Source organism: Anastrepha ludens, chromosome 6, assembly GCF_028408465.1.
Source record: "Anastrepha ludens isolate Willacy chromosome 6, idAnaLude1.1, whole genome shotgun sequence".
In the NCBI taxonomy this organism is placed as follows: Eukaryota; Metazoa; Arthropoda; class Insecta; order Diptera; family Tephritidae; genus Anastrepha; species Anastrepha ludens.
In genome coordinates, this window is record NC_071502.1 from 42,795,080 (window position 1) to 42,813,223 (window position 18,144).

Sequence of the window (18,144 nt, forward strand, 5' to 3'; positions counted from 1 at the left end):
CAAAACAGATCGTCAATTCTCTTTGAATTCGGGGCTAAAAACAAATCACGAGAAAACGAAAGCCATGAAAATTCGGTCCAAGAGCCGGCGCCCATTCCTCTTAAATGGTGATCAAATTGAGAACCTTGACACTTTTACTTACTTGAGTAGTATCAACGCCGCTGAAGACAGTGCGAAACTATACCTTATCGCCAGAATAAATAAAGCAAACGGCGCGTATGCACAGCTCCGGTATATGTGGTCGTCGAGCATCCTCAGCATACAAACAAAATTACGGATTTTTAGGTGAAATATACTATCAGTACTGGCACACGAATAACTGGATTAAAAAGAAAATTCAAAGCTGTATGAATAGATGTTTACGCAGGATGTTGAAGATCTGGTGGCGCAATAGCATAAGTAACGACGATCTATACAAGAGGTGCAAAATCAAGACGGTAGGTAACATGGTAAAACTGCGAAAATTGCAGTAGATTGGCATATGCCTCGCAAAGTCTCAAATGAAATCTGTCGTCAAGCCCTAGATGGGAATCCACAAGATGTTCGCAAGGTTGGATGAGAACTGTCCATAAGGAAGTTGAAACGTCACGAAAAACTTGGAACGAAATCAAGCTTTTTGCCAAAAACAGAACCAGGCGGAGATGTTTTATTGAGGCCCTATGCTGCAGTGGGAGAAACAGGAGCCGATGATGATGATCGTATTCCCACGCTGCCAAGATAATTTTATTTCTACCAATATATTTATCTATTGAATTGATGATTAATTTCGCGCCAACATGTGTAACTATAAACTCAACTAAAAAAAGGTATATTTTACGCTAGTATTTGTACCGTTATTCACTGTAATTTAGAATCCGCTTAGCCTTCCACCTCACTATTAATATAAATCATACTGAATCGTTTGTTTATTTTTCATTTTGACTAGTTAGGTTTTGTATTAATATTGCATTTTACTTACTTTGAACAATAATAAAAATATTATGTACAGTTTATGGTACAGTCGTTATGCAAATAATCACGATTAGAGAACAAACTTTTCAGCACCACAATAACACAATTCTTTTTAGCAATCAAGTATTTGTCGTTTCATAAAAACAAGAAAAAAAAAACAAATTCGCTACAATAAAAAAGAACATAACATTACTACTACTACATCCAACGCAAATTACGTCTGCTTTCGTTTTTCACACTACTGTATAGCATCCATGCTAAAACGGCGCCAATAATCTGTAAAATGTAACATACATTTTTATTTAATAAAAATATTTCCAGACAAACTATCGCAACAACTCACCTCGCCAATAATCAAAATCCAACTAACTACGCCGAACATAAGCATCTTCCCCGAAAGGTATGCCTCGAATTTCGCCTGACAACCCTCCGTGTAAATGTTGTCCACTATTTGGCAATTATGGTCCTTGCAACACGTACGTGGTATGTCGTGTTGTATGTGATGATAGTCATCGGTGCTATTGACACCACAACAGTGCAGCTACAAAAACGAAAATTAGAAAAAGTACGAGTATACGCAAGTCAATGTTGAATGACGAGTGCATTAAATAAACGAGTAATAAAAGTGTCATCAACTGTCATGTCCAATTCATACCCAATCCTCGTAGTAGGCCAAAGCGCCCGGTGCCTTCACTTCGTCCTCCCACAGCTGCTCGAAACCATCATGTACGCTGCCCGAAAGTCCATCCTTGGTTCCCTGAGACGCCATCGCAGCCAATATTAATTGCAACAGTATCAGCACGACCAAGCTGATGATGTACTACGGGTATAAAAAAAAGTTATAAAATTTATTTATGGTTAAGTAATATGCAATTATGTATGTAGATGTGTATACAAGTAATACGTAATCGAATAAAGGGTGTCATGTATTGCTTTATTCTCTTGGAATGTAAAGTACTGTTTAGCTAACTGAGAATGAGGGGTCGGGTGTAGAGAGGTGAAGGAAGAAATTAATATCAGAGGTGTGTGTGAGTTATAGTTTTGATTAATGCCCGAATTCTGTAAGCAGTCGCAAGTCACTAATTGAGACTTTTCGTGGTGAAATTTGATTTTGAGACAAGTTGCGATTCAGTAAGCAATCCCACGTTATTAGTCTAAAAAAAAAGTCACTAATTAGAGATCTACTTCTGAGCAGCTCACAAAACGAAAAATATGGAAGAGGAATTAATTATTTTATTTATATAGCAAAAAAAGCGCGAAAATGAAGCGAAGTAATATGTTTTGGGTAAAAATTTCTTAAGAGCACGAATAATTGTGTATTTATTGACGTTTTAGAAATATGCGTAGACGGATTCCGGCAAGTTTACGCAGCACGGAAGACCCATTCCTTCTGGAAGAAGACGTTTTCAGGAGGTTCTTTAGATTCCCGAAATCCTTCTGCTGCGAACTTATTCAAGATCTCAAACCACTTGACAAGTTTGAGCGGAATTCCCAGCTCGTTCATTTCAACGGAATGTATATAGAGATACAATTCAACGTTTATCGATTATTAATTTTGTTTGTCGCAATTGAATTGTTGATAAACCGATTCAGGTAAAAGGTTTATAAAACAGAAATTAGAAACGTTATTTTGTATGAGCTTAGTAATATTCATATTCTTTATGTTTTTGATGAAGAATTTCGCTTAATAAATGAGTTTAAAAAATTCCATTACATATGGAATCGATAAGTGAATTTTCGCTCAACTTTTTGACTATCTCTAGCCGATACGTGCCATCAGCTGACTGTCTCTATTTATGTTCACCATGATATTTGGTGAAATTCTTATGACTTTCCCTTACTGAATAGCAAAATCGTCTCAAGTCACAAAAAGAGTCACTAATTTATAATCTCAATTTTAGTGACTTGAGATGAGATTCGCTTGCAGAATTCGGGCATAAGTCCATTTTTTTTTAGAGTACTGAGATCACAAATGTATTGTATTTATATGGCTTGAAGAGCTTTTTCCACTGTCTAGTCTAGTCTGGTTCCATATTAAACCCAAAGCCGCCTGTTCGGCTGTCTATTATACACACTACCACGCAAAGCTCATGGGCTGGAATCAGACAAGTATTATAGAATACCTGATTTGGCAAAATTGTGAGAGTAACTTCTAATGAAGTGGTTTTTTACCATAGCAGATTGGCCAAACCTAGTAATCTAATAACGATAGATTTAGAAGGTTATTTGCCAATTATAGTGAAAAAGAATATTGGGAGGGGAACTTCACTAACACAATCTTATTGCCATTCAGTACGATCATTTCAGAAGTATTCATACACTCGTCCAATCAGTTGTTATTTAGATGCCGACAAAGTGACATTGTATGGATTTTTTTCCTATATCACTAACACAGTCTTAGCTTCTTCGTAAACAAACATCTGTCATGACCCCGGTTACGTCAGCCAATCAGCTTATTCTTTAAAATTTGCTGAGAGCCGGATAAATGGTCTGTTATTGACCACACCTTCTCAATTCTTTTCAACATGCCAGTAATCTATCATTCTTGACCAGGTACTCCAGAGCAGAATTCTGCCCACTCATTTCACATATATTAAAATTATCGTCCCGTCAGTCCTTGTTCAGATGGCAAAGAAGTAGCATGAGCGAAGACTGTGTTTATTATCTTCGTATATCACCAACACAATCTCAGTTTTTTCGTAAGAAAACCTCTCTCAAGATCCCAGTTACGTCAGCCAATCAGCTGATTACTTCAAAACTACTGTTAGTGTATTATTTCATATGCCTATTGGGAATTGTAGATGGGTTAGCTACATGAATCTCGTCCATCACGTGGGGCTCTCTCACGAGCAACCCTTAACCTAACCTAAAATGATTTATATGGTATATAGCGCGTCTCGCTTAACCCTCGCGTGAAAAGCAGAGATATTTTTTTATTTGGTTGCGAATAGTTATTTCAAAAGTATAGAAATTCTTAAATTATATAAATATTTCATTCTGAAATGGATAGTAGAAATACATACCTAAAATGAGACGGAAAACGTTTGGCCTCAATCAGAAAATATGCATATTAAGAAAATAGCATAGAGTGTGATGATGAAATAGAGAACGAAAATGGCGAAGATAAAGATTATTTTGGCGATAATGAGTAAAGGGGGGAAAATGGCTAAGAAGCAAACGACGGAAAAGCAAAGTGATGTTGGTGATGGTGACCATGAAGAAGGCTGTAAAGAAGAAGAAGATGATGGTGATGATGAAGAAGTATGTTATGAAGAAGGAGATGATGGCGAGGAAGGTAATGAAAGGAACTAAAACGAGAAATATGACATCAAAAAAGATAAATATGGTGATTTCGAGGAGAAGGAAAAGAAGAAGAAGAAGAAAAGTCCAACAATTTTTTTTTTTTTTTTTTACTACCTTCCTTTGATATTACAACTGTCTCGAGACGTCAAAGGCCTTTTCGATTCGCTACTTCTCTGCTCGCTGTGATTGGGCTCTGCTCGCTTGATGAAAAATTTGCATATGAAAGCAACAACAACGTTATCCAGCAAAACCTGCCGCTACTATGAAGTATGGTTATCCTCATAAAACTGGTATAACTCACTATTTCCAATTATACTAAATCTCATTTCAGATATTAGGCAAGTTTCATTAGACCACATTTACATAGGGAAAATTTTGTGGCTTCCACATTGCAAATTCTCTTTCGGTGTTGGCCGTCGTGTTCACACACGACAGTTCCGTTGCTTGCAATTATTTATTTTATGGCTACATGCTACGACAATATTGGGAAGAATGTGAACGCAATGGATGTTGACGGAGTATCACAAGTAAGGAGTTGAGGCAACAAATATTTCTCTGTATGAACGCGGTCTTACTAATACTCATTAAGTACTTCCAAATAAGTATAATTTTTAGCAGCTCTTTTTCAGTGCTACCGACAGTGCTACCATATGGCGAATCGAAAGCGCCTCATTACTATTAAGATACGATATAGAAAACTGCTACAAATTTAGGATTAAGACATTTGCATGTAAATGTTAACTAAATTCAAATGTAAATTAAAAAATGTTTCATGCAAATGCAACAACAACGATCCTGTTTTAGATCTGCTTAAATTTATGTTTTTCATCATTAACGTGCACGGGCTTTTATATTTGGTAACACTGGCACATGATCATGAAATTATTATGAAGTAAAGGTAACGGCAATGAGCAAGGTAACGACAAATGAGCAAGGTAACGACACATTTTTTCGTGCGTGCAGCCTGTTAAATCGAATTATAAGACGTTATCACGTCAAAAATTAAATTGGTTCATTAGTCTTCGAGAAATCGTTGCCACCGTATCAAAAAAATTCGTTTCGAGAAAACCGCGTTTGAAATAAAGCTTCGTATCGTAAGCGCTACGGGGCCGAACCGACGGGCGCTCACTTAAGTGCACATAGAATCGGAAATAAAGCGAATTTCGCTTTAAAATTTTTACCACATTTTCTTGAGTAGTTATACTAAAAATTCATGCAAAAAAAAAATCGATTTTTTTGAGTTTTCACAGTCGCGTTCCCCCTTAAGGCCCTTCATCAATGATTTTCTGTCCTGCGCAGCTCCAAATAATTGCAAAATTTCGAATTTGTATCGTCAAGAAACCACAAAGCCTTTATCAGGGATGCCAATATTTAATGACATGTAGAACATCAGCTTAACATAAGCGCAGCGTTACAATTTCATTTTACCAATCATGACAACCCTGTTTAAAAATTAAAAGATCTTCTTTAAAGCTGTGCAGTATGAATTTTAAACAATTCAATAAATATTTCTCATATAACTATGGAATGCGGACTGACATTCAGTTTGGGGTTCTATTTGTTCGTGAAAAAATGTTTCAGTGTAATGCAAAAATAAACACTAAAATTCTATACTATTTTTCAGTGACTAAACTTTCTTCAACTTGTTAATTTTTCGTTTGGTAAATAATTTTTAAAATTTCAAAATTCTGTTATTTGGGGTTTCTTGTAAATGGAACAGATCCCCATTCCTATAAACGAGTATAGACGAAAACGCTTACACTTTAATTCGTTATTACGTTCGGCAATTACACATTTCTACAAACACATATACTCGTACACATATTAGAGAAAGCAGTATACCCAAGACCCAATTCACTCAGTTGAGAATAAATCTAAATAATATACAACACTAATTAATAAAACTGTCAAGCCTTTCTGAGGCACCTTTACGACGTATTTGCGTATAATTAAATATTTTTTGTAAGTAAATATGTATATATGTATGTATGTATGCATGTACTTACTGCTATTAATTTTGTTCGGGACTCGTGTATTGCCGCCAAGCAACCGAATATCGCAATCACCACAATAACAACACCCAAAGCAATGATGAGTGCACCGGCTAAAGTTTCTCCATGATCGACGTTGTTGTTGGCAGCACTGACCAACACGAAAATACCAAAAGCTATCAGAACAATGCCGAGTAGCTGAAATATAATTTGGATAGCATTATTAAACATACATACGAGTATATGCATTAGAAGCATTAAAATAATAAATAATTCTAAATACGTTGTTACTTGAAAAAAAAAAATTATGATTAAAACAAAAAATTAAAAAAAAACTTTTGAACTACTTTAAAATGCAATTTCTTTACGGTTTTTGCATCTTGAAAAACAAAATGAAATATAGATTTTTTTTTTTAATTTCGCAGGGTTCGAAATTGACTCCAGAGCTATGCTATTGCAGAAATGCTAATAACGATGTCGAAAACAAAAAATCGGCCCGACCTAATGTACTTATTTGTATACGAGTATTCATTTTATTATTTTAACGCCATGCATGCTGCTATTTTCACATCTCTCACCAACTCGGTAATAAATATATAAAAAAAAAAATTATTTTTAATTCAAGAAATAACACATTAAAATGCATATATAATATTTACATACACCTATTGAGAAAATCGATAAAATTTCACCTCTCGTAACCTATTACCTGTGGGCAAAAAGTAAGGTGAATTTGGTTGTAAAATGAAAAATCTTTATTTATTCTTGTAAATCAATTTCATCCGCTTGAAAATAATCCCCTCTCGATGAAATACACTTATGCCAACGATTTTTTCAATCCCCGAAACATGCCAAATAGTCCATTTCCGGTATAGCCATCAGCACCTTCTTCAATTCAGCTTTTATCTCCTCAATCGACTCGAAACGCGTTCCCCGGAGTGGTCTCTTGAGTTTTGGGAATAGCCAGAAGTCACACGGAGCCAAATCAGGCGAATACGGTGGTTGCGGAACGATATGCGTGGAATTTTTGGCGAAATGGTCACGAAGAACGAGTGCAGTGTGAGACGGTGCATTATTCTGATGCAAAAACCAAAAGTTGTTGGCCCATAATTCTGGTCTTTTTAGATGAATTGCTTCACGTAAACGACGCATAACGCTCAAATAATATTCCTTATTTACAGTTTGGCCAGGTGGAAGGAATTCATAGTGCACCACACCACGAAAATCGAAAAAAACTGTCATCATGACCTTTATTTTTGAACGACTTTGATGTGCTCTTTTCGGTCTGGCCTCGCCTTTAGCACGATATTCGCTTGATTGGTCGGTTGTTTCAGGGTCGTAAGCATAAATCCAAGTCTCATCTCCCGTAATGATGCATTTGAGCTTGTCCTGATAGTCTGAAAGCATTGTTTCACACACATCAACGCGACGAGTTTTTTCCAAGAAATTGAGAGTTTTCGGTACCAAACGAGATTTAACTTTTCGTAGGCCCAAATGGTCTTTCAAAATGGTTTTCACAGATCCTTCTGATATTCCGATCATATCAGTAAGGTCTTTAACAGTCAACCGACGATTTTTGAGCACTAACTCCTTCACTTTATTGACGTGTTGGTCATCTGTTGACGTCGATAGTCGTCCGGAGTGCTCCAAGTTCTCGACCCTCTTTGAAGTCTTTGTACTACTTATAAACATTTTTCTGCGACATGGTCGAATCACCAAATGCCTTTTGCAACATGCTAAACGTTTCCGCAGCCAAAATTTCATTCCGCAAACAAAATTTGATGTCACTTCTCTGCTCAATCAAATCAGACATTGTAAAAATCGAAAAATGCACTCTTGGTCGTTTGGTAAACACAAACGTAAATATATTACTGATAATGATGACATTCACATGAACGTTGGCCCAGATGTTATTAACAGTGCTGCCAACTCATGAAAAAAATAACTAGAGCTAAATTTTAATCCCGCGAAATTTGACAAATAAATTCACCTTACTTTTTGCTCACAGAGTATATACAATTACTCTGTTACAAAAGCTCTGTTATGTTTCAGAAATGTTAAGCCTTTCCCCACAGAAGAATTAACTCAAACAACTGCTGTTTGTTTGCATTTCAGGTTTGCTGACAACAGCGTTATCTGTGTTTTAATGTTTCATACTATTAAATTTTAAAAATTTCTAGCTCCAAATGGTCGTTTCCAGACTGAGTTTTGAATATTGAAAAATTTGAAATTTTTCAATATGCTGTCTTGGCCAAAAAACGTTATTAGAGCAAATTCGAACGGCTATCAAATAAAACATACCAATCGTTAAAGATGTTGTATATGGTGTTTTTTCTCAAAAATTACTGCTTTAGCGGCATGCTACATAACCTCAAATATAGGGCAAGACAGCGTTTCTTAGATTTTAAGTAAAAATATCTCGAAAACCTGAGCCACCACAGTATTTATGTTGGATTTTGGTTTTCTATAGTGGATTTTTCAATTTCTAATTTTTCCTCCATAGTTATAACTCTGTTGGTCCAAGTCTGCCACCTTTTTGGGCAACCTTTTTAACCTAACTAAACCTACAACTCTGGCTGTGCCTGAAAGTATTTTATAAAGAATTCTTACATTTATAATACTGTTAACATAACATTTTCTGTTAGTACAGGCAAGTGCAGTTTAATGTATGCTGAAAGAGAGTTAGCTGGCCTTGATACGACAACAATTAAGTAGAGCTCCTAAATCGGTTATTTAATTGGATATGGTAATGCATAAATACAATCAAAGGTTGGTGGGGGTAGCTTTTGGGAGTGACTCCATTTATTCCTCTAAAGGATTAACGGCAATTTTTAGGTATTAAATGCTTCTTCTGGGGAATATCACTTCCATGATCGCTTATTTAACATTTAATTGACCACTGGTGGCACTTCCTACAAAATCCTTTTAGTATGTTAGTTACTTTTATATAATTCTTACAGCGCTGTCTCAGGGCTAGTCAAACATTGAAAACGACGCATCGAACAATTTTGAAATTTTCTCCGGAAACTCGCATATATTTCTAGGCATCTTACAAATTGAAAAGCTCCTGGCTTAATAGCCAGATTACATCTTAAAGTAAAAACAAAAAAATCGGATTTCAAAGTCTGCTTTCAGACATGTTGGAGAAGTTTCTTCAACGGTGTCGAAAATACCGGTGATCAAAAGATATGGAATAATATGCACCGATATTCACTGAAATATCTAAATTCTTGCGAATGGACGATTGGCCAGATATATGCATATATATACAGTCTGTGTCAGAAAACAGGAACAGCTTTTATTCATGAAGTTTAAAAGAAGCATATTTAAAAAATTTTTTACATGAAAGTTTGTACAACACTATGAGTCGCAATTACTCAGTAAGCCGTGTAGTCTCCATCGTTGTCGAGTATAGATTGGCATCTTCTTTACGATTTGAACCAGCTTTTCTGCGTAGCTCGTCGACAAACAGGACTAGATTTTGCGAACCTGACGCAATTTAAATCATGGACTGACCTTCCGGCAAGATGTGCTTTCATAGTTTCTCACACATTTTCAAAGGGGTTGGTGTCTGGGGACTGGGAAGGCCAGTCCAATACTGTAACACCATTTTCTTGTTTTGTTGTTTCTCAATGTGTTTTTCTGAGAGCAATGGTTTTGATGATATGGGACGGTAGAATATGTTCACCTCCTTCTGGCGAAGTTCGTTGGTGTTGATACTCACATCTATTCTCTTTTTAGCAAGAACTGATCGTGCTTGGCGTAGTCACAAAGAAGGGTCCCGCTTCAAAAGTTGGACGATCACTTTATCCTGCTGTTTTCTCGTCACTCGCTTCATGCCGCGCTTGGAAAAGTCTTCAACATTTTTGTACACCTTATACCGCTGATTCCACATCACAACAAACTTTTTTAATTATTTTTGCAGCCGCGGCGAAAGATAATTTTGGCCCTTTCGAATGCGTGCATAAAAATACCTCCTAAAAACACTTCTTGTACTTCTCACTCATTTTCGTTTGGTTGCATTTACGAGAAAGTTTCGAACGACATTAACCTGGGTTAGCACTGGCATCGTAGCCCTTGAGTGGGACTATCACGCAGCATAAACCAGAATGAAATATATGTATGTTGAAGTTACATGAAAACCCCGGTTCTTTTCTTCTGACACAGACTGTATATAATTGGCGCGTACACTCTTTTTTGGGTGTTTGGTCGAGCTCCTCCTCCTATTTGTGGCGTGCGTCTTGATATTGTTCCATAAATAGAGGGACCTACAGATAGTTGTTGTGAAATCGGTTCCCAGAGTGATTATAAAAATGATTGGTACCTATCTCAAAATAATATACCTACCTAAATTCCGTTAGACTGTTGCAAGCAACTGTTTATGAGTGAATTTATAATACGAATACTAACTAATGCACTTCTGCCAAAAAAGTACCGAGAATTAAGCATTTAAAAAGCCGATATAAAGTAATTGACAGAATTAAAGATGAATATTAGACAGTAAAAAAAAGTATTATTAGCTTCGTTATAGACAACAAATTTGTGGATAATTGTGGGAAAGGGCCAGATTTGTGGAAAAGAAGCTCGTAGAGTTTGCAAAACGATAACACACTATTTCACTAGGTTATCATTTTGATCTAATTTCTGAGGAAGAGATTTACAATTACCATCAAAACATCTTTTTTCATAGAATAGGGTACCGTTAGACGTTATCTCTTCTTAAAACTCTATTTACCACTTCAAAGCATCCATTTTCAATAGTAGAAGATATAAAATAGAACTCGCCATGAAAAATTAAGTCTAAATTCCGAGAATTGTATTTTAAAAATCGTTTGATTATAAAACTGTTTATCGGCTGAAGTATATTATTTCGGGAAGGAACTACCTCGAAAACGATGCAGAAAATTTTAATGAGTAATCTCTTCTTTTTTATCTCGTTTTTTTTTTTTGTTTTGACAGCATATATTTACCTATTTTCTTCTCTCTATTAACATTTTTAACATTTAAGTCCTTCTAATCATTTTACCAAACTTGGTGTTGAAAATTTATAACTTTATCCTTTCTATCTGCAAGTTATAGATATTAAAAAAAAAATATTATTCTCTCTTTTGAAAAAGAAACAATTTTATTTCAATTTAAGCAAGTAAGAAAAAATAATTATTTATTCAGAATTTATTTATTTATTTATTTATTCTCTAACCTAAGCAGCTATGAAATTGAAAGAAATTAACAATAACTGAAATGTGATGTTAACCAGGTGCAGAAAAACAAAAATAACAACGAATAATTTGCTCTGCGGTAATGATGCAAATAGCAAAATTTCATAGAAAACATTCTTGTGTCTATAGTTATTTATGTGCGCTTATGGATATATATAAGTATGTAGATACGATATTTGGTATATGAGCGGAAATGCTTGTGAGCGCATCATCTATTCTCAAATGCAACCTTAATACTTTAATAATTACTCACCGTAAATATAAAATTCAAAAGCAACAACAAATGCTTCGATGTTGCCTTGGCTAAACCCATTTTTTAATCGAAAGTATGTATTAAATCTTCCAAACGTATGCACAATTTTTGGTTAAAAATTCTATATTTTTCCATACAACTGCTGATGTAACCGTTTGAGATAATTGGTGATGTTTTGACAATTAAATTGTAAAACCAAGTATTAACTCACTTTCGCCTGATTTAATTGTTTTTATTTTTATTTTTTTGTTTTGTCAAACAAAAACGGTGAAACAGCTCACAGCGTTCAGCTTTTTGCGCTCATTCACGAATGAATCTGTTGAGTTTTAAAAATCGTTAACTTTTTCATGTTTCGTCGGTTACTCCTTTCAAGCAACAATTTTTGTATATTACAATATATATTATTGAAATAGTTGTTGCAAATATTTGTTAAAAAAATTTTTTTTTTTATTTAAATTTTTTTAAATATATTATTCATTTGGAATACTTTGCCATTCGCGGCAATCGCTGCGCCGGCCTTAGTTCGCGTTCGTAAACTGACTGAAAAACACCGCATACGAAATTATACAAAAAACCCACAAACATACTGTATTCTATAATAAATATATATTTTATACTTCAGTATTGTTTTTATTTTGAAACGTTAATGCATACACCACTATAGGTATGTGTATATGGAGACAGTTATTTATGTGTGGGCACACTCACTTGGTGGGGGAGATCACCGCATCAGGCGTATGCGTTGTTGTATCATACTTGGACTGTGTATGTTTAGACTAAGCGCTGGAGGTGCAAGGTGCCTGTTGACTTGATCGCATTCCCGCTCACTTTTGAGTGCTCATCTCATCGCTGATTGAATTTGTTGTTGCTCGGATTTACTATTGTGTTTTTGTAGCTGTCGTTGCTGTCTTTTGTTGTTGACGATTCTCATCTGTTAGCTGATGTTCGCTGGCCGATTGTTTGCTCGTTGCTTTTAGCTGATTTTGTTGTTGCACTAAAGCCTAGAGCCAACCTGCGATACCTACTTGTTCTTATTCTTATGTTTTGATTTCCAAATCAAATTAGTACAGCCATACAAATATAACATAACAATAAAACTTAATTTTGTTATTGTTTCTCCCGACGCTATTTATTTGTTCTATATTCTCTCTGTCTCTATCTGTGTTTTTTAAATAATACATTTCCAGTTGAAGCTTGGCATTTTTGCGATGTATTAATTTTTTAATTTCATAGTGGTGGTTTTTTGTTTTTTGCGTGGGTCAATATTTTCTTGTTTTTCCCTTTCATTCAACTCTCGAACAGGTTGATTTTCATGGTCAGTTTTTAGAATACTTTTGTTTATATTATTGGTAATAGCAACAACAGCTGGTTATGACGTAATTTTTCAGTCATTTGGCAAAGGAATTAAAAAAGAGGCGTTCTATGGGTTATGAATCACTTATCAGTGTGTAAGATACAATTTTTTTATTTTACTTTAGTCAATAAAATAGTATCTACATTATTTTCGGTCGTTTAGAGAATAATAAAACTACTTATAAGTTTTTTCTATGAGCTTGCTGATTTTCAAAGTAAAATTACTAATGATCTTTTCTCTTTTAGGAGTGTTTTTGCACAGTCCCACCAATAAACACCGCTACCTACATACATCTATTTATTGTGTAAAAAAATTCGAATGCATTTTTAATTCGCCTAATGCGGTAGTATTCGCAAGTATACAACCATGGTCATATAAATAGCACATTTAGACTTTGAAAGCAAAGAGTTGAATATGTTTTTAAATTATTATTTTTTATTGGGAAAAAAACAACATAAAAAAATAAAAAACCTATTTACTTCCACTTTAAAACAAAAAAAATTGTCAAAAAGAATTTCAGTTCTGATTTAATTTACGAGAACGTTGATAACTCACGAAATCTCCTGGACACATAAATAGCACATCCTAAAAAATTCCAAATAAAAGCAAAAATAGTAAACAAATCAGATAGTTAAGTAATAATATTGTTTTACCAGATTAATATTTTGTACTATATCCACGGATTTTTATTACTTCTTCATGCCGTCGCTCCATGCCTTTTACATGCTTGTGGCATCTTTTCTTTGGAATCGAGTACCAAGCCTCCTTAACTGCGGCCCACAAATCATCAACATTTTAAAAAATTTTGTTAGCGACTTTGACCTTAACGTCATTCCATAAATTTTCTATTGGATTGAGATCACGGCTCTGTGTCGGCCAATCCAATACATTATTTTCTTCTTTTTTGAGCCATTGCTTCACTGTCTTTGCAGTATGCTTTGGATCATTGTCCTGCATAAATGACCAACTTAATGGCATAAACTCCAACACAAATGGCTCCATTTTATTCTGGAGTATATCCAGATACTGAAATCTATCCATTTTACCAACCACGTGAACAATCGGCCCAACATCATGCCAGGAAAAAGCTCTCCAAACCGCCGTGTTTGATCGTCTTTTAGCGCTAGATTTCGGACTACGTACAATAGTTTTCCCATCTGGTTTCGTTTCGTTTTCCCAAAACTGAATAGATTTGTCTTTGTGGACTTTTGCAAAGGCAAGTCGGTGTTTGGTATGTCTTTTTGAGAGGAGTGGTTTTTTCTGCTTATGCGGCCAAACAGCTTGACTTCGTTAAATCGCCTTCCTACAAGCTTTCTGGACACCTGTACACCAGATTCTTGATTTATTTCAAGCATTATTTGCCGTGCCGACTTAAAAGAATCTGCTCTGCTCTTACGTAGTATAGCTCTATCCACATTAACATCAGTTTTTCGCGGCTTTGGTTTTCTTTCCGTTTTTTTGCTTAGATAGGATGAATCTTTCTTAACTAAATTAATAGCATTATAAACCATTTTCTGAGAGCACATCATTTCAGCTATTTCTGCATAGATTTTTCCGTTTTGACTAATACGGTATATAAAAGCTATTTCTTCCGGCGTGCAATTTTTTCACGTCCCATTTTTGTAATTACTTAAAAATTTTATTTAAGAAACAAAAAAGTATACTTAAAATCACTGAAACAATATTAAAGTTTTACTCTCCGCTGCACGAGTTAAAATGTGCTATTTTTGTGTCCATTTCAAAACAGCAATAAGCATAAATAAATTAGAATGCAAAAAAAATTTCATCGAAAAAAAAAGGTAAATTCCTCGCATAAATGTAAGCTTAATAACGGTAATTAATGTAAACAAACAAATTTATTTGATCAAAGTAGAGTTCGTACCAAAAACTTAACTTAACATATAAGGTTCACATTTGTGCTATTTATCTGTACATGGCTGTATATGCCAAATGCTTAACCACTAGCTTGAACTAATCTTTTTGACACACTTTTCTAAAGAAGTAAGAGTTTTTCATCTTAGGTGGTCTGCCTTTTTAATTATCTTTCCATATAATTGTTTTGAGAACTTATCACAAATACTCATTTAAGTAACAGTTACAGGGTTAAAATCTACTATAAAAATGCGTCGTTAAATTCTACTATTAAAGTTTGATGACAGATATTTTCTATAAATTAATTGCACTTTCGGCCAAAATGTTAGAGCTTTAACCCCGCGTAGGCAAAATAAATCCAACGGTCGATACTAAAGGGTGGTTAAATTTTAAGGGCCGATGCTCACTGTAAACCATACCTGAACGTCAAGTTTTTTCTGCATTTTATTTGACATTTTTCAATTTCAGACTAACTAAATTTGAACCATGGAAAGATACACAATCGATCAACGCGTTAAAGTTATTCAGGCTTATTATGAAAACGGGCGCTCAAATCAAAATGCATATCGAAGAAAATCGTCTTCAGTGATGAGGCACACTTTCACCTCAGTGGATTCGTCAATAAGCAGAATTGCCGCATTTGGGCGAATGATAATCCAAGAGTGATTGCCGAAAAACCAATGCACCCACTAAGAGTGACTGTCTGGTGCGGTTCATGGGCCGGCGGCCTCATTGGGTCGTATTTTTTCCAAAATGAGGCCGGTCAGGCAGTTACTGTGAATAGTGTTCGCTATCGTGGGATGATAATGAACTTTTCATGGCCCGAATTGGAAGATATAGATGTGAACGATATGTGGTTTCAACAGGACGGTGCCACTTGTCACACAGCTAACGAAACAATGGCTCTTTTGCGCGAAAAATTTGATGGCCGAATAATTTCACGTCGCGGCGATGTCAACTGGCCGCCAAGATCATGTGATTTGACACCGTTGGTCTTCTTTCTTTGCGGTTATTTGAAAGAAAAGGTGTACGTCGAATAGCTAAAGGATGAGATAATTTGGCACATTAATGGCACAGAACCTCAATTATGCCTCAGCGTCATCGAAAATTTGGGCCATCAGGTGGAGGTGTACCGCCGAGGCCGCGGCGATCATTTGGCCGATATTTTGTTCCATATGTAATTGAGCCATACCAATATTATCATAATAAAGGGAAATAAGAATAATTTTCTAAAAAAATTGTATTTTATTCAAAATCAACACCGGCTCTTAAAACTTAACCACCCTTTAGTACCATCCTCGGCAATGTTGATCTGGAGATGGTCCAGAAACGAATCGCAAGCTACCCGAACGTGATTTTCAGGTATTTTGGCTCACTCGTGGACAATGGCTTTGTTTCAGTGCCTCGAGACTGGTGAACCTTTTAGTTCGAACCTTGCTCTCCAAAATGGCCCAAAGAGAATAATCCAGGCTCGATGAAAACGATTGGAGAGCGCCCATCTGGGGTTACATAGGCCCAAACCATTACCTGTGGCGGGTGCTGTCTCCTGGTGACCAATCGATGGTGACCCTGGTGACCCTATGATTTTGGGAGTTTACGAAGTGCTCCATTTGAAAACGCAATGTTCGGAATTTGACCGCTTTCAGCCAAGCGAATCAACTCCTTCCTCCTGTTGCTGCTTTAGTGTGGGATCATGCGCCTTTCGGATCATGTAAGGCTTGACTTTGAGATCAATTTTCAGTATGCGGCGAGGATGCTAAGGTCGGATATTTTCAGTTCTTTCGCCATTCGAATGCCGCTCTCTAGGGGATTTTGCTCAAGTCGCTTCTTCACTTTTTGAACCATTTCACGTACGTTGCAGTCGTTTGATGACCACAGCCATGATGTTTCACAATGCTACCAGGATCATTGTAACGAGTAATGGTGCGATAAACAAAATCTTTATTTACTTTAAGGTGCTCGAGCTCACGAACAATCGCTGGTTGTGAATTTCCAGCCAAATATAATATTACTAATATTATTACGTTTGAAATCCACTAACGATATTCTTTTTTCGCGTTTACTCTTGGCGAAATGCTTCCGCACGCTTGTAAACAATACTCTGGACTTTCATTTAGCCAAGTTACAGACAGCTGATGCTCGTGCATCGATTGCGCTAGCGATTTGATGTTGGTTAGACTTCGAGTGCCGGACCCTGTATATACATAATATTAGTGGAGGAGGTGAAAAAACTAGAATTTATCTACTCGGTGGTGGAAGTTAAAACCAGAGTACATAACTTGAGTGCACGCTACCGGTCAGTATTCCATTATCCAATATTATATAAGTATATACATATGTGGTCTCCTCCACAATTCCTGAAGTGTGCATCGACCTCGCTGGCATCCAATTTTTTTGTTTTTTACAATTTTACATTATTAAAATTTATTTTTTCGTGCTTAATTTTCTTGTAGCTTCTGGATATAATTGCTTGAAGTTGGAAACTATAACTTTTGGCAGAAATACAAGGAACCTTTTCCGTAATATTCATGAAGTGAGTGGCTACCTGAGTTGTATAATTCTTAATCGGATTTAGAGATGTTTGAAAATTTTTTTTTTTTCCATTCCTTTATAAAATTTCACAGACACATTTAGTTTATTTAAATAAATTTCCAAATGCTATAAAAAGTTTTTCCTAATAGCGGTCGCCTCTCGGCAGGCAATGGCAAACGTCCGAGAGTATTTCTACCATGGAAAAAGCGCCTCATAAGCCCACGTCTACAATTTGGAGACGGCATAAAACTGTAGGCCACTCCATTTTGCGAAAAACATCCAGAACGACACCCAAAAAGAAATGTAATAACAAATTATTATTACTAAATGAATATCCGTTCAGCAATAAAAATTAAAATAAAACTTTATGCAATACCTTAGGTTAAGTTAGGTTTAAGCGGTTGTCCGGTGAGATACACTCAGGCTTATAGCCCATTGTGATGCCGCGTGTAGAACTTGTCCTTATCGCTCCTAAAACCAGTATGTTTTTTTTCAAAAATGTTAGAATATCAATAAATTCTGCATAACTGAGATCTTCCAATTCATTAAAATTTGTCTACCTATGTGGAATAGTAAATCTACGTCTGGATAGAGCAGAACAATGGCACGGAAGGTGCGAGAGCATCTCTTCCTCTTCCTCATTTAGACAGCTGCAGCAGAAGTCATGTA

The 18,144-nt window shown here is 35.7% G+C and overlaps 1 protein-coding gene across 1 annotated transcript; it reads right to left on the reverse strand.

The window, feature by feature from the left end:
- Nucleotides 1–877: 877 nt before the first annotated feature.
- Nucleotides 878–12,258, reverse strand: LOC128867650 (tetraspanin-9). The gene is made up of 5 exons (XM_054109072.1): nucleotides 11,718–12,258; nucleotides 6,261–6,443; nucleotides 1,607–1,771; nucleotides 1,295–1,492; nucleotides 878–1,227 (listed from the first exon to the last, which is right to left on the reverse strand). Exons 1-5 carry the CDS (start codon nucleotides 11,775–11,777, stop codon nucleotides 1,150–1,152), a joined length of 684 nt encoding a protein of 227 aa, XP_053965047.1. The 5' UTR covers nucleotides 11,778–12,258; the 3' UTR covers nucleotides 878–1,149.
- Between the last annotated feature and the right edge of the window lie 5,886 nt (nucleotides 12,259–18,144).